The following is a 19,738-nucleotide window of genomic DNA, read 5'->3' as shown; positions in this document are numbered from 1 at the left end:
ATCATTGATTCTAAAGGATTCTTGGTCATAGCATGTCTGAGATGGAAGAGAATTCTCACCCGTGTCTCTGTCCACAGGTGTGAGCCATTCCCAGGGTGGCGTGGTCTGCAGGGACGTGGACTCCACTGTCCTGGCTCAGGGGGCATGGCCATCAGCAGTGTTGCACTGTGGTCCCCTCTGTGGTGGGGGCCTGCTCCAGTGCCGGGTCTGTGCAGTTTGTATAGAGGGGGTGGGAAGCTGGACCGACGCGTTCTGATGGGGGCAGTGTGGGTTGGGGAGTGGAAATATTTTCTCTTACATGCCCAAATGTCAGCTTAGTAATTCCCCCTTATGGAGAACCCAGAACTAACTCTCCTGTTTCCTTCTTATTGGAGTTAACAGTTTACTCTTCGGGTGTAAACCCTGGGTTTGACATTATTTTCACTTCCATTGCTTCTCCCCCTTCCTGTGGTCCAGGAAAGAGAGAAAGGTTTTTTATATAAATTGCTCAGCCATTGTCTTCCCTAGTTAACTTCAGGCTAGCAGATGTTTATTAAGTCCTGACTGTGTGCCGGACCCTCTTGGAAAGGAGCCAGCTAGAGGATGTGCAGTGTGTGGGAACATTGCTGTGTTTTGCCCTTGGATGAGAGGGACTCCAGATACTGTCTCACCATCGAGGGGCGCTGGGGCTGCAGAGCTGGGCTCCTCACATGCTCTGAGAGATTGTATATCCCCAGAGTCCCCCAACTATTCATGTATCCAGACTGAAAGGCTGACAGAGATAATCAGCTGGGTTTATACCATTGGTTTTCTGGAAGTTCATTCTATTTACCTGATTCCTGTATGGCTCCTTCTTTCTCTTAGTGTGCTTGATTAAACATCAATGGCAAAAGGCTTTTTCTTAGTAACCAAGTTAATACCTGCCTCCTTCATTGTCTTTCCAACCCACCCAAAACCCTGACTGTTTCGGTGCATCTCACAATGCACTGGACCACCAGCTGCATCAGGATCCCCGTGGGATAGTTGCTAAATGTGCGGATCCTGGGCTCCAGCCAGAACTCTCCATCCAAAGTTCTAGGGATGAGCCCAGGAATCTGTATTTTAACAAGCTTCCAGGTGATTCCTAGAAGAACTAACATTTGAGAACCACAGATTTATGTGGGCAGAGGAAAGAGGAGGGTCAGATAATCATGGCCACGAAGTGACTTTTCCTGATTCTCATGGATTGATCTAGCCCCTTTGCATTTCTGCTTTGTCTATGCTAAAAGGTCAGACCCATACACACACCAAGGCAGGGTGGGGGCAAAGGTACAAAAGGGGTGAGGATGGGAGGGTCAACTTTCTTTCTCTTGTTGTACAGGAAGAACTATTTCTCCCACCTTATTTTATTTGGAACTTTTTGTTTTTAAGGTTTTTTTAAAGCCTGACTGGGTAGGAAACATTTTGCTGCAAGAATGCATATCTGATTTCATGACATAGAAAAGCTTTAAAATGTGTTTTGTTTGTTTGTTTGTTGTTTTTCTTTTCATTTCCAAGGAACGCAGACACACTACCAGACCTCCTGGTACCAGCTCCAGACCAGCCAAAACAATGACTGGCACCCTGGCTTAGGGGTGGAGTCTGGGGGAGCAGGGCTGGGCCTTTTGACTCCCCACGGGTTTGCTTCCCACATCCCACTCACTACAGGCAGGAGACCCCCGAGGGTCTTTTAAAGACCTGTGTGCCACCAGGACTCACTAGGCACCTAGACTGTGGAGAGGAGGGTGCTGACTCTGGCCACGGTGCTACAGGCATGTCCTGGGTAGCCCTGAGCAGCCAACAACCCCGCCCACTACCCCAAAATGGTGAGGTGGTGCCCAGCTCCCCCTCCCGTCCCTCCCAGCTCCAGGCCCCAGGCCCCTCACCATTGGGGTTGGGTGCTAAGGGCGGGACGCGGGGCACTCTCAGGGGCGAAGGAGGGCAGCCAGGGCCCAGGTCTGGAGGGCGGGCGTATTTGAGAGCTGTGGGGGCGATGGGATCCCTGTGGACGGCAGGAGATTCGAGCACCTGTCCAGTGCCAGAGGTGCCCGAGACAGGAACCCTGGGTGAGCCAAGGACCCAAGGCCGCTGTGGACATGATCCCAGGGGCTCCATGAGGGCCGTCGCGCGCCATGCATCTGAAGATGCGCCCAGGGCGTCTGGTGGCCTGATGCAACGCAGGGGGGTGGGGCAGGGCAGGGCGCGGGGCGACCCGCGAGGCAAGGGAGGGTGGGGGTAGGAGGGGTGCAGCCCCTGACTCTCGTGGGTGGGGAGGTCGGGGACAACGGTGGTCTTCACAGGAGACGGGACCAAAGTGGGGACCGGCAGGGAGGACCTGCAGCCCCCTTGTTACGCTGTAAACTGTCCCCTCTCTGGGGGCCTGCGGACCACCGAGTCTGGGGAGGTCCCGCCGTCCAGGACTATGACTTGCCTTCCGATTCCGAGTCTCTCACACCCAGAGGGCCAGGACTGCACAGCTGCTGTAACAGAGAAGAGCCTTTGAACGGTTCTCCCTGGCCATGCGGTACTTCCGATGCTTTCAGGCTGTGTCCCAGGGGCCACAGTGGCCAGGCAGTGACTTGACCTGGGTCATCCGAGGTCTGTCTTAGTAGGGCGCTGCTCCCCTGCTCTCTGTCTCCTGAACCAAAGGGTCTTGCAGGCTCCTGCCCATTGCTGTCCTGATCCCACCAAGTTTGAGCAGTGGTAAAATTAGGTTAAAAGGGTCACCAGGGTGTCTCTGGGGAGGAAACAGGGTGTCAGGGGGCATTTGCTGTCCTGGGGCATGGAATGTGGACTGGGGAAGGGTCTGTGTTTCCTTTTCGATGGTGGTGGAGGGTGGCTATTTACCTATGAGTGCCTTGGGTATTTTCTTTTTCTTTTGAGAGGGAGTCTTGCTCTGCTGCTCAGGCTAGAGTGCAATGGCACAATCATGGCTCACTGCAACCTCCACCTCCCAGGTTCAAGGGATTCTCCTGCCTCAGCCTCCCAAATAGCTGGGATTTCAGGCACCAGCTAATTTTTGTATTTTTAGTAGAGATGGGGTTTCACCATCTTGACCAGGCTGGTCTCGAACTCCTGACCTCATAATCCACCTGCTTCAGCCTCCCAAAGTGCTGGGATTACAGGTGTGAGCCACCACAACCTACCTTACTTCATTTTTAATGCACAAGCTTAAAAAGGAGTGAGGCTGTCTCTGCCTCACTCCACTCCCTGGCTGCTCCCCTGCCAACATGGGGGAGCCCTTGGTGTTTGAACAAAGCAGAAATGAGCGGGAATTTCCAGGCATACATAGATTGGGGGTTGGGAGAGGAAGGAAGGTGGCCTGAGGTGCTGTGAAGTAAGCCTCTACCATTGCTTGTTCTTCCTGGCACATCCCTACACCCAAGGAGAGTGGCACTTAGTGACCATGTTCTTGTTGCTTTAATCTTCAAAGAGCAAAGCGTTTAGTACAGTCGCCTCCTAATGCCTGTGTTTCCAGAGAGAGGCAGGGGTGTGAATAACCCAGACAAGGGGACAATACTTCCCACATGGTCATGTCCGTGTCTACACAGAACACACTTGGTAATTTTCTTGATAATGTGGCTTATTTGTGCTCCTCACTAAGCTCGGCTAAGGTGAGTAATAATGCACAGTTCTATTTTCTGAGATCCCAAAGATTGAAGCAGGGAACAGACAGTTAGAGACATGGGCCGGGGGAGGGAACTGTCTTGGGCATAGGTGTTTGTGAGGATGACATGAAGCAGAGTGGGTTGAGAATTGGTGGAGGAGTGTTAACGTTCTCAGGAGAAAGGAAAAGATGACAAATCCCAAGTGTATCTGTTTCTTTGAAAGGATTATTATCCATACTTTTTTTTTTCTTGAGACAGAGTTTCAATCTTGTTGCCCAGGCTGGAGTATAATGGTACCATCTCGGCTCACTGCAACCTCTGCCTCCCCAGTTCAAGTGATTCTCCTGCCTCAGCCTCCCGAGTAGCTGGGATTACAGACATGTGCTACCACATCCAGCTAATTTTGTATTTTTACTAGAGACGGGGTTTCAACATGCTGGTCAGGCTGGTCTCGAACTCTGGACCTCAGGTGATCTGCCCACCTTGGCTTCCCAAAGTTCTAGCATTACAGGCATGAGCCACCGCACCTGGCCATACTTCTAATTTTTTGGAAGCTTTGTGTGTTTGTTGGGGAGGCTATCACTGAATATTTACGTAAGAATTGAATACACACAGCAGGTCTGATTTTCTCTGATGCTGGTGTTAGCTTGGTTTGTGATGTTTCTGAGGAGGGAGCCCAGGGCAGAGATCTGGGATCACTCCTGTGGCCACTTTATTGTTTGGGCCTCTTGCACTTCTGGCTTTTCTTCGATCTCTCAATTTCAAATCACTTGACTTGAATTTTTTCTTTCTAATAAAATGTCAATACCTAGTTACCCTGGGACTGTACCCTTTGCCTTCTGTGGGGAATAGTTCTTTGATCAGGAGGGCGCTGCAGGAGCCACAGCATCCTTTGAGACAGAAGAGCTTGCTGTGGGTTTTTGCTGTTGGCTGCAAGGAAAGCTGGGCAGAGGCTTACCTCCTCATAAGCAAAAGGCACCCCCGGCCGGCTGGATCTGTTGAATGGTCTTTTCACACAAAGCACAGAAATGTATTAAAAAGTTTATTCATATCTCCCAGGTTCCAACTGTTTGACTTTTCAATCCATGGCGCCATGGTTTTTTGGGTATCATATTTGATATTTTAGTTTTGCTCAGCCCATATCCATGGTAACATCAAGCTTTTTTCCCAAGCTTAGACTCACTGTAGCATCTCAAAACCGCAGAAGGTAGCAGACCTGGAAAGACTCTACCCACTCATCTCACAAACCCAGACTGATGCACAAAGCATGGAAGCCACTTCCTGCACAAGGACTCACTGAGACCTGGCAGTCTTGGGAGTACTGGGGCTCAAATTTCCATCTCCTGATGTTTCAGCCCCTGGGATTTAACATTTTCTGTGGGTGAATCATGTCCCCTAAATTGAAAGTTGGTCTATTGTGATTGTCACCATGCCCTCAGGGCCCAAAGAGCTGGGAGAACAGAGGCGGCAGGCAAGAGACCTGGAGGAGGTGTCACAGCAGCAGGCTGAGCACTCAGAAGCAGCCAGCAGCCTCCAGTGAGGTACAGCCCTTTGGGCCTGAAGTGAGGATGCACAAGGGCTTAGCTTCTCCTCTCAGGGAAAGAGTCTGGGGGACAGGGCAGCAGGGGGGCTGGCAGATGCCTGCCTGACGACAGCGATGGCTAATGGGGAACTGGAGCTGAGGCCAAGAGGACTGGATGTCTCTACCTCCTGCTGTACCAGCTGGAGGTGCAGCTGGTGCAAGAGGACTGGATGTTTCTACCTCCTTTGTTCATCCAGCACATCCCAGGCCTGGCATTTCTTGGAGGCCCATCCTGGGACTTAGTGGAAGGTCAGAGCCAGGAGGGGATACTTCCTGCCCTCACGGAACTTCTAGCTTGATCCAGGCTCCAGACACACCCATTGACATTCCTGGCCCAGATCCACAGAGATGGAAGATTCTCAGGGTTCCAGACACTGTGTGATGGGGGTTGGGTGGGGAACGGGTGGAGGTGTGGGGGTGAGGGTGATAGGCATGGGGAGCAGAGGAGGGCCCTGAGCAAAGGCAAATGGGAGGAGGAATGTGGGATGGCCTGTGTGTCCACAGGGATAGGTAGGAGACAGAGTGGCTCTGGGCTGCCTCAGAGGGTAGACTTGTCTCCTTGGGGTGGAGTCCATGTCTGGGAGGAAGAGTGCTGGGTGGAGGGTCAGACAGGGCTGAGGAGTAGCTGGAGAAGGAGGTGATGAAGGGAGCCTGCATTTGGCATAAGAAGCTCACATATGTGAGTAAGTGGCTTGAGCCAGGCAGGAGGTGGTGAGAGCAGTGGGTTTGGGATGGAGTCTGGCTGCTGGGAGTGTGCAGAGTGGGTGGGGGAGAAAGAGGTCATCATCGGGGAGCTGGGCTGTGGTCCAGGCCTGAGCAGCCTGAGGGGGAATGAGTGGAATCAGACTGTGGAAGTGGACAGGAAGCAGGAGAGTTACTGGGGGGTGACTGGAAATACTGCATGGGGCTGGGCTGGGATCAGTCAGCTGGAGATGGGGCAGGAAGGGAGTGGAGACGCTGTCGTTTACAAGACCACACACCCTTGCATCGCAGCGGCATTTATTGAAACACAGATTGAGACAACCCAGAAGGCGGTGCACCCGTAGACAGTCATAAGAGGGAGACCCAGGAAGTGGCCTAACTCTCTGTCCCAACATCTCTGCATTGGACAGTCCCCACCAGCATCCAGCAAGGGGGCATCTGGAGCAGCCATGGAGTCTACTTTGAAATGTACAAAGGTTCACTGCAAACCTGTCCAAAGTCCCCTAACCAGGGGCTGTAGGCAAAAGGATGCCCCACAGTAATGGGCCTCTTGGCTGCGAGGCCACATGGGGGAGCCTGGCTGGGACAGGTTAGCCCAGAAGCAGGAAGGCAGTCTGAGAGAAGCAAAACGTGAATGGGAAGTGCTTGCTGGGGACCATTCTTCCCAGCCAGGAGGAGGGGCTGCTGGGGAGGGACTTTCTCCCTGATTCTCGGGTTGTGGGTGGCTTGGCTGGATGGTTAGGATGGCGCCTCCACCCAGGAGGTAGAGTTTCCATGCCAACCAGTCCCCTGTCATGCTGGGGGACTGTCTTGTCCCTGAGAGCTTGTGTAATAATGCAAATTGGCTACAGGTATTTTGGAGCTAAGTTGGAGTTAAGCAAAGGGCTGTGAACACCTCTGTGAACTGCTGCCAGGAGAAGAACTAGGACGCATCTCCCTAGCATGAGAAGGCGGAGGGGAGCAGCCCAAGGGTCTTTCCCTCTGTAGGAACATCCGGAAGATTCTGGAAGCAAGCGCACATTTTCCATTCACATGCCGTTCAGTGCAGTGACGCAGGCAGTCAGGCGCTTGGCAGAAAGCCCTGGCTCCAAGATTCTATTATGCAAAGCGGACCGACCGGCTGCTCCCGCAGCTGAAGCTGGAGGAGCGAGGCTGGCAGGGGGCACAGGAGTCAGGGGCCATCACTGTGATGCTGCCCCCTATGGCCGAGGGGCCAGAAATGATCTGGCGCCCTGGGGTAGTGCTGTAGGAGAGGCCCCCACAGGAGACTCCACCACGGGAGCTGCTGACACCTGTGGAGAGAAGAGACATGGAGGGGTGAGTGGCTCTCTGCGATCTCACCCATGCTATGACAGGCCCCAGGGCACTGGCAATGCAGAAGCTGCCTTCCTCTCCAAGGAGCTGGTGGTCAACAGGCCCTGTTTCTCAGATGCACAGTCCATGTAGGGGGCTGGGGCAGGAAGGAAGTGAGGAGCCCTGGGCCCAGGGGTCAAAGCTGCCAGGCTGCAGGTCCACGGCCGACAGCTCACTGCCCAAACCAGTGACGAGCGCTCAGCTCTACTTTCTCTAACACCTGTCATGGCCCCCACTGAGGAGCCAGGGGAGGGTGAAACAGTTGGGGGAGCACTCGAGGCTCCATGGGTTAGGCCAATGAGTTCAGTTTTTCCATAAAAAAAAAGCCATTTTTCTAGGAGAATTTCAGGCAGATACTCACAGACATTCACGGAGCCCACACCTTCACACAGCCTAGGGAAAAGGAAAACTCTGTTAGTTGCAGACACTGAGCTGGATTCCTTGAGTCCAATGGTTGCTTGGGAAAGAGAGGGTCGTCCTGTGTGCAGAGTCTACCCCTGAGAGGCAGGAAGGGCTCCCTGAAATCTGCACTAAATGCTTTCTTTCTCTGATGGTTCTAACTGTGAGGACAAGGCCTCCTGATTGTCAGCAGCAGTGGGTGAGATCATGAACACACATCGTGCCCCTAGTTTGAGTGATGGTGGCCTACCCTGGATGGTGCTAATCAAGCTCACAGGAAGGAGAGTTAAATCTGATGCACCAGAATGTGAAAGGCCGTTGTGGGTGATGAAGAGCTAAATGCATATAGAAGCACATCATCATCATCATAACACACAGGCCTGACTGGCAGGCCACACAGCAGCTTCAGGAGGAAGCTATTCAACAAGGATGGATTTGGCAGGCATGAGACTTGGATGCAGGTCCCAGCTTTTCTGCTTATTAACTGTGTAGCTATGATAAAGGCACTGAATTCTGAGCCTACTTCTTTATCTTTAGATGGGAAAAACCACACTTATCTTATGGGATTGAGAGGATTATAAAAGAAGCACTTAGCACAGGTCTAGCACAGAAGCATTCAACAAGTTATCATCATTATTGGAGCTGTTGTACTAACTGTGGTCAGAGTTGTAGCTCACACCTAGCTCAAGGAAATTCACTCCTGAAGAACCACAGCCTCCACCTCTGAAACGCCACAAAGTCCTCTTAGCCCCACCTGTGCTCCTCGCCCTCCAGCAGGCGCCTGTAGGTGGCGATCTCGATGTCCAGGCCCAGCTTGGAGTTCATCACCTCCTGGTACTCCTTGAGCAGGCAGGCCATGTCCTGCTTAGCCTTCTGCAGGGCGGCCTCCAGCTCAGCCAGCTTGCAGCGGGCATCGGCAAGGGCCGCCTCACCCTGCTGCTCTGCCTCAGCCACAGCGGCCTCCAGCTTGGCACGCTATTGGGGTGGAGATGTGAGGGTCAGAATGAGAGAGAGAAGGCACAGCTTGGCTCACCCAAGCTGATGGAGCTATGGCAGGGAGAGGAGGGTCCTAGAGAGAAGATTGGCCCATGGCCAGGTAGCTAATAGGGCTGTGAACACGAGGGAGGAGATGGGTCGGCTTTTCACCATCTCTCCTTGATGGTGGTCACAGGGTGGCCAAGGAAGGGGCTGGGTCTTCCTTTGGAAGTCAGTGACATGGCCTGAGTGCTGTGAGATACGTAGAGCTCCTGCCCTCCCTCTGGGTCCCTGCTTCCTCATAGGCACACCATGAAGCCTGATTAGGGCCAGGTGCTGCAGTCTGCCTCTGCTGGGTATTTCAGTCCTCCACAGACCCCACCTGGCACTTGGCATTCTCAATCTCGGCCGTCAGCCTCTGGATCATGCGGTTCAGCTCGTTGATCTCCTCCTTGGTGCGGCGCAGGGTCTCCCCGTGTCTGATCACTGTGGCCTTCATCTCCTCGCACTGGGGAAGGAGAGAAGCTCATGAGGCTCAGGGTGGGGCGTCCCATCCATTCAGGACACCACGGACGGTTGTGCAGTGCTCAGCCTGTGCAACCACATGTGGCAGTCCTGCCCTGCCACCCCAGCCTCAGAGACATAGCTCTTCTCTTCCCACCCATAGGAACCAGAATCCCCAGAAAAGAAGTCTATTTAATAGCTACTATGCATCCCTCCCACTGCTATGTCTAGCAGGCAGGTGTCCTGTGCCACTCACCTTGCTGCGGTACCAGGACTCAGCCTCAGCCCGACTGCGGCTGGCAACATCGTCATACTGAGCTTTGATCTCAGCGACGATGCAGTCCATGTTCAGGTCCCGGCTGTTGTCCATCTTGACTATGACTGAAGTGTCTGAGATGTGAGCTTGGAGAACGCGTATCTCCTGTGGGGCCGACAGCCAGGGCATTTGCTTCTGGTCCCCGAGCTGCGCCACCCCAGGGGGCAATGTCCACTCCCTAGAGGGGCACTGGTCATGAAGCTTACATGACTCCTGCTCCCACTACCTTCACACATACACAGTCTCCTTACAAACAACAAAGGGGCTGTAGAGGCCACCTGGGAACAGTGTCTGCCTTAAAAGTGGGAAAACTGAGGCCAAGAGGGTGAAAAAGTTCTGATCCAAAGTCACCCAGCAGGGGAGCTGGGGCTTGGATGCCAGGATGAGCAATTAGTCCATTAATGAGGACCATGCCCTATGTGCAAAGCCATCCTGGCCCCCCCACACATATACACTCTCATGCCCAGGTCTAGACTGACACTCACACACGCGGCACACAAGCAGCACACCAACATGCGGAGGTCACAGACTCAGAGCAGTCCAAGAACACGAACACTCCATGCTCCTCACATACATGAACATGGAACATGAACATGTATTGTGGGCCCCTGGCATGTGTGTGCAAGCTCTTTTCACACTTACATTGCACATTGGCAAACATAGGCACACACATGCACCCTTGCCCCGATGCTCCCCTGTCTCCAAAACACCCCTCCACCTGTTCTGGCTGGGTGGCAGGTGCCCCCTCACCTCTTCATAGAGGCGCCTTAGGAAGCTAGACTCCTCCACCAGGGCCTCCACGTTGGCCTCCAGGTCTGATTTCCGCAGGTAGGCGCAGTCCACGTCCTGGCAGTGGGACAGAGAGGAGGGGACGTGCATGTGAGAGAAGACTAAAAGAAGGTGCCTCCAGTCAGTGTGGTGACCCTGCCCCTCGCTGGAGTTTGCAACGATGGGCCCCCTCCTCCTTGCCCCATGACCAGCTCCTCACCTTCTTTAGAACCACAAACTCGTTCTCTGCCGTGGCTCTCAGGGCCACCTCCTCTTCATACCTGGGTGTGGGAGAGAGAAGGGCTGGAGCTGAGAAATGGGACTTGAATACCATCCCAACTCCTGAGCAAGTTCTTCCAGGGATTGAAAAGGGATTAATTCCCTCCAGATGTTGTCTTGGCCCCTCCAGAATCTATTGTGTGTATTATTCATGGCTAGCCCTTGTCCCAGCCTGGCTTCATTCCACCGCAGTCCTTCTGCCTGAGATGGGGTTGGGAATGCACATTCCTTCCCCCAAATCTAAAATCTTCTGTGCATCCTAGATCTCAAAGAGCTGGTCCCATTGGCAGGGAGATCACAGAGTCCATGTTATAAAGGTAAGCTGTGAAGGGCAGGGGACATAAAGAGTGCTAGAATTCCATTGGATTGCCTCTCCTCACTCTCCCAGAAGTAGCTCTAGAGTTTTAGATGTGGATCCCAGGAATCTGAAGAAATCTAGGCCCTACTGGATCCCTGCTCTGGGTTCCAGGCAGCCTGCTAGAGGAATCTGAAAGAAGAGGGCTATGGGTAGAGCCTCCCAGCATTCTCTCTAAGTTTCCCCTGAGTCCCTCCAGCTTGCCGCACTCACTTCTTCTTGAAGCCCTCCAGCACCTCCTGTACGTGGTTGAGCTCTGAGGCCAGCCTTCCACTGTCGGCCTCCACGCACTCAGCCTCCCGCCGCAGAGTCTCAATGTAGCCACTGAACAGCGGCTCTAGGTTGCTCTCGCAGCAGCGCTGGTTCTGGTAGAACTGCCACTTGGTCTCCAGCAGCTTGTTCTGTTGCTCCAGGAAGCGCACCTGCCATTCCGGAGAGAAGAGGGTCAGAGGAAGCCTGAGGAGAGGTGTCTGGTCCCCCACAGCTCTTGCTGCCCTTGGGTGCTGGCTGAATGGGCTGAACCATAAAGCTGAATGTCTGCAGCTCAAGGGACCCATTCCCAGATCCTCAGGGAGGCAGTTGTGGGTGTGAAGGAAGGCAACCTGGCTAACCAAAGGTCTGCTTCAAGCCCCAGCTTTGATACTTTAAAGGGCAAATTTTTTCACTTCTTGAGGCTCAGTTTTCTCCCCTCCAAAATGGAGCAGAGAATAGTGCCTATCTTAGCACTGTTGTGAAGATTGAACAAGTTAATGCGTATCAAGTGCTTGGAACAGTCCCTGACATGCAGTAAATGCTCAGTCTACTTACCTATTATTATAATTACCAGTTGTCCTTCACTTACTCATTTATGCAACAAACACGTATTAAATATTTACTACATAGTGCCAAGGCATGTGCTAAGATATACACATTCATGTCTAATGTCTGTGTCTATGTCCATATCATCTATCTCTACATTCCATCCAATTACCACAGTCCTGTGGGATGTAGACTTTACCCCATGTTACACATGGGGAAATTGAGACCCCAAGGTGTGAAATGCCCAGCTCATGGTAAGCGATAGTCTTGCCACGAGAGAGGCATGCTCTGCCTGCCCCTACAGCATGTCTGAGCTGCTCATATTACACCCCCTCAGCCCCAAGTTGCTGTCTGAAAAGTGAAGAGGCTGATACCCATCCCAACTGCTCACTGTGAAGATGAACTCGGATCACTGAAGAAAAAGTGAAAACGGGAAAGTCACTGCTTCTGCCGCCTAAACCCTGATCCTAGGCCCCCAAGCCTGGTCCTTCTACTCTGCTAGAGGCCTGTGGACACAGGAGGAGCCTGTGAAGGAGGCTCCCAGCCTCCCCTCACAAAACTTTCTTGGGAGGCAGCCTCACAGCTATGCAGCATTCTTCATGGTCTGGGTACATTAGGAGGCCTCCTCCTGCCAGCCTGGCCACCTCTCTGCATTCCAGCCCTCCCTCATGAAGGGGCTGCCAAGCCTGGACTGGCTAACTGTCACACCTCTTCACCCACCACCGTCCTTGGAAAGTAATGATAATAACAGCTGACATGTACTGAGGGCTTACTATTTGCCATCATGTTTCATGCGTGGACTCATTAACCCTCACAGGTGGATGAGGCAGGTCCTGTTATCCAGCCGAGTAACCTGCCTGGGGTTTCACACTGCTGAGTCATGCAGCGAGGGCTTGGGGGAGGCAGTGTGGCTCTGGGCACTCCCAGCCCCTTCACAGGCTGCTGACTAGGAGACACAGTCCTTTTGGTCTCCCCATTATCTCCCACTCTTCCAGCACCTGCTGCCCAGTCCAAGTTTTCAGACACAGTTCTTATAGTTCTATGTCATGTTGGCTCAAGAAAGACATGCATGCTCACACAGATACACTCACAGGCACACACACACACATATACTCACACAACACACATATACACACACTAACACACACACACGCACACATACCGCTACACACATACAGATGCACACACTTTGGACCACTGGCTCAATGTCTAGACCACAGGAGACATCATTCAATGCTGCGGGAGTTAAATGATGGAAACTGACCCTTCCACCTATGTGGGTCTGCAGGTCATTCCCTCTGCTGCCTCAACCCCGCAGCCATCCTGTCTCCTCAGCAGATCGGGACCTCCCTGAGGGAGGGCAGGGCTGGGGGCTTCTCTGGACCGTCTCAGGCCTCACCCACCTTGTCGATGAAGGCCGCGAACCTGCTGTTGAGGCACTTGATCTGCTCTTTCTCCTCCTGCTTCACGCACTGCGCGTTGGGGTCGATCTCCAGGTTGAGGGGCGTGAGGAGGCTCTCGTTGACCGACACGGTGGTGATGCAGGGGGGGCTGGGCCCGCACACACCCCCGGAGCGGTAGCCGAAGCTGCGTCCGCAGGAACCAGCGCGGAAGCCACCCACGGCTATGCGGGGCCCACAGGAGCCCAGGTTGCAGAGGCTGCGGCTGCCGAAGCCCGTCAGCCCCCTGTAGCAGGACACCCCTCGGTAAGTGGGGGCGCTGATGCAGCAGCGGTTGCCGGTTTTGGGGGCCACAGCTGAGCAGGAGCTGAAGTTCCTGGTGACCCCGCATCCTGAGCTGATCCTGTAGGAGCGGCACGACATGGTGTGCGGCTGAGCAGAGTCTGAGAGGCAGCGGACAGTGGTGCGGGCGGCAGAGTGCGAGGCTCAGGATCCTTCTGGTCTCTCTGATCCTCCCTGGTCCTTTTATTGGTGGGGAGAGCTGGGGTTGGCTGCATAAAAGGAGTGAAAAGCCATTTTATGTTGTTTATGGGCTTGGGGAGTTTGCCAGCAACTCCCCACGGACTCATCTTAAAGGTGAGCTCAGCAGCGACTCTGGGGCTCCGTGAAGTCTTGAAGATGTTATTAAGGATACTGCGTTTGCACTTTTCATCTTCAAAGCTCGTTTACATACATTAAGTAATTAATTTTCTCACAGTCTCTCTGTGAGATGGCCTCAACCCACACTCGGAGACAGATTTGAACTGCACAATAGCCTGGGGCTGGTTGGGTTTGGGATACAGGCAGGGGCCATTGTCTCAAGGGAGAGGTTGTAGGGTCCTAGGTTAGATGAGACTGGGGGCGGGGCGGTTATTGCATCCTTCTGCCTGGTTCCACAGAGGACACATTCTCAAGTAAATCATTGCACTTCAGGGGCCAGTATGTCAGGTGAATCCTGCCCCATCCAGGCAGCATTTCTTGGAGGTGGTTCAGGACCAGAGCGGTCATACTGATCATGACCATGCCAGGATGGAGGGCTGGGGCAGATGGTCTCTTGGAACCTTCTGGATTCCAGTCCAGAAGGCACTGCTCCAGAGCTTTCATTTCTCACCCAGCAAAAGTGCAAACCACACAACTTTCAGTGGCCACAATAATGGCCACTTGTGGATTATAGGGAGACTCCCTCTAGACACTTTCTTCCGTTTGGCCAAAAGGATTGGAGAACTCAACCTTAGGATAACCTGGGGACTATAAATTTGCTGTGGGCACCTTTCCTTTGCTCTTTAAGAAGAAAGAGGTCATGTGAGCCTCCCTTCCCAGACCACCAGCTGCAGGAGGTATTCCTTCTGTTGGCCAGCCCCAGAACTGTCATCCCTAGAGGAGACTGCATTGCACAAAGCTGGAAGTGGGATGGTGGCTTATTCTTGTCTGAGGTTGCCATGATTTCTGGCTCCTAGGGTTCTGGGAGCCCCATCCTTCTGGTTTCTGCTTCCCTGGTGTCCTTGGGTGACTTATTAGGATAATGAGTGCTATTCTTTTAATGTTTAGGGAGTACAAATCTTGGGGATGTCCATCTGCCCCCAGGGAGGTTAGCCAGACACCCAAGTGTCAGGAACTTTAGGAAGAAGAGCTGATGAGCTTCCTCAGAGGGTGACTCCTCCAGGAAGCCTTCTGTAACCAAGCTCTGCCACTGTGCTGCTGTTCCCATAAGTCCTTCATGAAATGCCCTACACTCTGTCCTGCATCTGCCCTCATCTCCACAGCTAGCCGACCTCCCCCAGGACCTTCACCCAGGATCAGGCTGAATGATTCCCATCTCACCTCCACATTTCACATTGTTCTTCAGGGCAGGGCAGAGAGAGCTTGGCAGCTGGTGAGTCTCACCAGCTGCCCCTAGAACATATCCAGGTCATAATCATCCATGGAAAAGCAACTGAGTTTGGCAACCTGGTAATGGAATCAAAGCTGGAAGACCTGGTTCAAGGTCCAGTTTGGATCCTTACTAGCAGTATGGCTTTGGGGAACTTCTTAACCTCTCTGAGCCTCTGTTTCCTTAAATGTAATGTGAAATTCATCCTTAAATTCCGGAGCTGTTTTGAGGGTGAAGTACATGATACATGAGAATGTGCGGTTGAAATGGTAAGGCTCTGGGTAACGGGAAGGACCTATTGCTTCCCATGAGAAACATTCCCACCTGCCTTGCCCAGCAGAGAGGGCCTACTCCTTGCCCTGCCGTGGTCTTCACCTCCTCTGCATGTTTATGACTCCTTTACCCTTTCAAGGTTGCTTTTAATGTTTCCTTTAGTCTGATTTCACTTGTATAGCAATTCTGGGTGGAGTCTGGGGACAGAGAGGAGGCTCTGTGGGAGACCACAGGGGATGATGATTCCCCAGCCCCCACTGCTCAGTGCCTGTTGCCAGGGACCAGGGATGTCAAAAGGATTGGAGATCTCAACCTGGGGGCTATGAGTTTGGACAGTGAGTTCACTGACTGGCTGCCGTGTAGACCTCGCGCTGGTGTGGTGTGGGCCAAGAGGGAGTCCTGAGCGTGGGAGGTGGAGGGGCCTGAAAGTCCATAAATACCTCCCCCTCTCCACAACTCCCTTAAGCCTCTGCCCTCCTCCAGGTTGTTAAAGATGATAGGACCAGAGCCATTTCTGTTCCTCCTTGAGGGCAGGAGGTTTTGTCCTGGAGGGAGGCTCCTGTTTCAGTTGCTTTCTCCTGGACCCAATGCACACTCCATCTAACCCTCCACCCTAACTTGGGAAGGGAAGGTGGTGCCAGGGGATTCAGGAGACTGGGGGTAGTCCGTTGTTTCCAGAACTAAGATACCTCTCCAGGACCATCAGGTCTATGCAGCCCAAGGGTGCAAGCCCCTGCAACGGCCCACCCTGCCCACCCAGCTCATGCGTGCTGGGTGAAGCTTGCATCACTGCTGATGGCAATGCTGAGCCCAGGGCTTGGGGGGCTGCCCAGGTTGTCCAGGTGGAGCTTCAGATTGGAGGAGCTGGGCTGAGGGCAAAGCCTTGAGGGGAGCTGATCCTCACTGGTCTGGTCCCAGGTGGTCCAGGGCCAGTGAGCAAGTCAGGGCAGGTGGATCTGGCACAGCTGTCCTGGAAGGACCTGGGCCTTTGCTTATGGTTCTACCCAGGGGGGACTCAGAGAGCATGTAGCCTCTCTAGCCATCACCCAAACACCCTGCTCAGTGGAACCCAAGTCGTTGCCCTGAGAGTCAGGATCTTTGCAGGGCTGGAAGCCCCATCTCCTTTCAGTGTCTCATCCTTATTCACTGTGCCCTCGTTTGCCTGTGCCCCGTCACACCCCACTCCCTTCCGTCAACCTTCTCCCTGTCACACCTTGGCCTGGAATGTTCGAGAACAGCTGCCTCTTCCAGGAAGCCTTTGTGAGATCATTAGAGGGAGGCTGTGATTTCTCCTCCCTCTGTCTCATAAATGCCCTCTCTGGGGCTCTCCAGTTAACCCCAATTATCCCCTTCACACCCTCTTGTCCTAAGGGCTATCACTTGTCATCTCCCTTAGCCCTGTCCCCTCTTGTTCTCTGCACCTTTTGAAGTCCCCATCTAGTTCTGGAAATCTCAAGAGTCCACAACCCAGCCGTAAAGTGCTCCCAAGAGGCTGCTTTTTTCAAAAAGCCTTCAATAACTACTTGGAGAGAGAAGTTCCTTACCCTACCCTGAAGCCCTAGGCAACATCTGAGTCCCCCTGTGATCTGCCCCACTCCAGAGTACAGATTCTGGGGTTTTCTCAGAGGCCTCCCTGCTCCCATCTCAGCCCTATCTTCAGGCAGTGCGTTTTGCCTGAGCTGGGATGCTCCCTGGGGCAGCTGGCTCTCCCCATCCCAGAGGCCCACTGCCTCCCTTCCCTTCTGCTTTTTCCACTGTGCTAAAATCCCCTGCCTTTAGGAAGACTTCCTGGATTTGTCCAAAGACAGGAGGGCACTGGCACCTCCCCCTGTCCTGCACTGACTGTCCTTAGGGCTGCCTGTCTATCCTCCCAGTTTTGTGTTTGTGTCTGCCTGGGCTCTTGTGGGTTGTCTTCCTATCTCTTCTAGTGGGCTGGTCCTCCTCGGTCAATCCCGATGGGTTCCCCATGGACAAGGCCTGCACAGCTGATTTAAGTTGGGCACCGCTCTTTGCCTCTGCTGGCCACACTTTCATTATGCATCCAAGGCTACGCCACTGCTGGTGTTGAGAGTGAGAGAAGGGAGGCCGGAGCCACTTGATGTTCTGCAGTGTGTCATGGTAGGGTTCTGTGCCCAGCTGACACAGCTGCTCCCTGGTCTGTGGCCCACAGGAACTCCAAGAAACTCCACTCTCCTCCTGAACTCTGTCGGCGTGCCTTCCTGGCAGCACTCCCTGGTGCTTTGCTGTTTTCCATGGTTACTCCGGGTCAGAGCAGATGCTCAGTCATTACAGAGCCTCTGAGGAGTAGAGTGCATAAGTGATTTTGAAATTTTTTCTTTTCTTTTTGGCAGTAGAGCCATCTTCCTAAATCCTAGGAGGAGAACAGCTATAGAAAGCCGTGTATCTACTTACTTAGTTATAGAATAGATAAGATTGACGTGCTGGTCTTCCTGTTTGCCCCTGGCCTCCCATCTCCATTCTCAACACAGGAGAGTGAGCCCCATAAAACATAAGTTGGATCATGCCACTCCCTGCTCGAACCCCCAACTCCCCATTTCACTTGGAGTTCCAACGATGGCAATAGGGCCCTGCACTGCCTGTCCATATTGTGGCATTTGTCACTGGTCTCCCTGTGCTCCTGGAGCATCAGGACGGGTTACACTCCTGACTCAGAGCCTGTGCCCTGCTGCCCCTTCCGCCCAAATGCTCTCCTCTCATCCACGTGGCTTGCCCATCACCTCCTGCAGGGCTTTTCCCCATACCATCTCTCTGACTCTTTAAAAAAATGGCAACCCACTCTCCACCCCAGGGCACTCTCCATCCAGCTTATCTTGCTCTGATACACACTCCAGAATTTACTTATTTATTCTCTTTACAGATTATTGTCTGTTTCTCCCCTCATCCCAAAGTAAACTCCCTGGGAGCAGAGATTTTATCTGTCTTGTTTATTTTGTTCACCTAGAACAGTGCTTGGACTACGGTAAGTGCTCAGTAAATATTGTTGTCTGATGAATGTATAAATGAATGGATATCTTGAATTCTTTAGATATTTGAGGTTTGGCAGAAAATGTCAGCTTGTGGGAAGCCTTGGCCCTTGAGCCCTGAGGAGCTCACTCAGTTTGAAAGCCGCGGGCTAAGCCCCCTCCCTGGGTCTTTCCTGCTTCAAGGCTGTGGTTTTCTGAACACCCATGGAGACCAAGAGCACGGGCGGTGAAAACGGCTGTGTTGGGTTGGTGAGAAAGGAGATGGACTTCTTTTTAAAAGCTGTTATTTATTGTTTGTATGTTTGTGTCCTAATTACAAATTTGGAGGAAAACAAAATGGTTTCACAAGACTCTAAGCTCCCTCCTCCGCTCGCTGTATTGCACAAGCCAATCCTGCTGGTAGCCTGCTTTGAACATCTCCTGTGCCTTCTTGTCCGAAGCTGGTGGCCAGAAGAGGGCAGCAAATTCCCACAACTGGCCTGGCAGCAGTTCAGTTGTGGCAGAAGCAGAAAAGGCCAGGGATCTGCCTGTGGCTGGCTCTGGTTTCCAGAGCTTTGGAAGCTGAAGATAGTCCCTGATGCTCCTGCACCCACCCGTGGCTGGTTCTGGAGTGGCTGAACTGCTGACACAGCTGCTGTTCATTGATAAACAGACACCGAGCCCACCACCAGACTGAAGCAATCATGCCCCACCATGTGCCAGGTTCAGTGCTAAGCACCTTGGATTGCCATTGCACGTCATCCCCACAGCTCTTTGAGGTAGGACCTATTTTTCCACTTTACAAATGAGGCAAGAAGCATATTGAGATGCCGTGACAGGCAGAACAGCACGGTGGTGGTGAGCCTGGGCTCAGTAGTCAGAGCTCCTCTGCTTCACCATGTATTTAACTGCACTGGGCCTCAGTTTTGTCGTCTGTCAAATGGGAAATAATAAAAGTACCTACCACCTAAGGCTATTGAAACGATAAAATGAGTTAACCTATGAGAATTACGTGGAACACTATTCAGTTCAATATATGTTAGGTATTATTGTTACCTCTCATTACCTTTGGTCATGCAGCCAGTAAGTGGAAGACCTGGGACTGAACTCAGGTCTGCCTGTGCCCTGGTCCATAGTTCCCCGCCATGCCATCTTTGGGGGGAGAACTGACATATTAATAATATTGAGTCTTCCAGTTCATGAACAGAGTGTATCTCTCCATTTATTTAAATCTTCTTTGGTTTCCTTCATTAACATTTTGTAGTTTTCAGCATGCAGATCCTCATATACTTTTGAAAGTTTTATGCCTAAGTATGCACCCTTTGGAATTAAATGGTATTATTGGAAATGATTCCCTTCAATTTCTGGTTTGCTGAGAGTTGTCTTTTTAAAGCCAAGAGTGGGTGTTAAATTTTTTCAAATGCTTTTTCTGCCTCTATCAAGATAAAGTATATTATTTCTCCTATTTAGTCTGTTGATATCATGAATTACATGAATAGACTTTTCAAAGTTGAACCAGCTTTGCATTCCCAGGCTAAACTCTCATTGGTTATGATC

The 19,738-nt window shown here is 52.5% G+C and overlaps 2 protein-coding genes across 9 annotated transcripts in view; one reads left to right on the top strand and one right to left on the bottom strand.

The window, feature by feature from the left end:
- Positions 1-6,169: 6,169 nt before the first annotated feature.
- KRT85 (keratin 85) lies at positions 6,170-13,535 on the bottom strand. The gene is made up of 9 exons (XM_035256695.3): positions 13,040-13,535; positions 11,052-11,260; positions 10,425-10,485; positions 10,187-10,282; positions 9,377-9,541; positions 8,999-9,124; positions 8,396-8,616; positions 7,604-7,635; positions 6,170-7,181 (listed from the first exon to the last, which is right to left on the bottom strand). The coding sequence occupies exons 1-9, from the start codon at positions 13,457-13,459 to the stop codon at positions 6,988-6,990; spliced, it is 1,524 nt and encodes a 507-aa protein (XP_035112586.1). The 5' UTR covers positions 13,460-13,535; the 3' UTR covers positions 6,170-6,987.
- Positions 6,999-19,738, top strand: part of LOC118144243 (uncharacterized) — a 96,535-nt gene continuing 83,795 nt past the window's right edge. For 2 of the 8 annotated variants that reach the window (XR_013522335.1, XM_054238515.2), the window contains exon 1: positions 6,999-7,206. The gene's annotated coding sequence lies outside the window, so the exon portion shown is untranslated. Of the gene's footprint in view, positions 7,207-11,973; positions 18,961-19,738 lie in introns of all 8 variants that reach the window. The other 6 variants (XR_013522334.1, XR_008473849.2, XR_008473847.2 and 3 more) reach the window with 6 other exon arrangements.

The sequence above is a fragment of the Callithrix jacchus genome, chromosome 9 (genome assembly GCF_049354715.1).
Source record: "Callithrix jacchus isolate 240 chromosome 9, calJac240_pri, whole genome shotgun sequence".
Classification (NCBI taxonomy): domain Eukaryota; kingdom Metazoa; phylum Chordata; class Mammalia; order Primates; family Cebidae; genus Callithrix; species Callithrix jacchus.
This window is presented reverse-complemented; position numbering and strand designations above follow the sequence as displayed.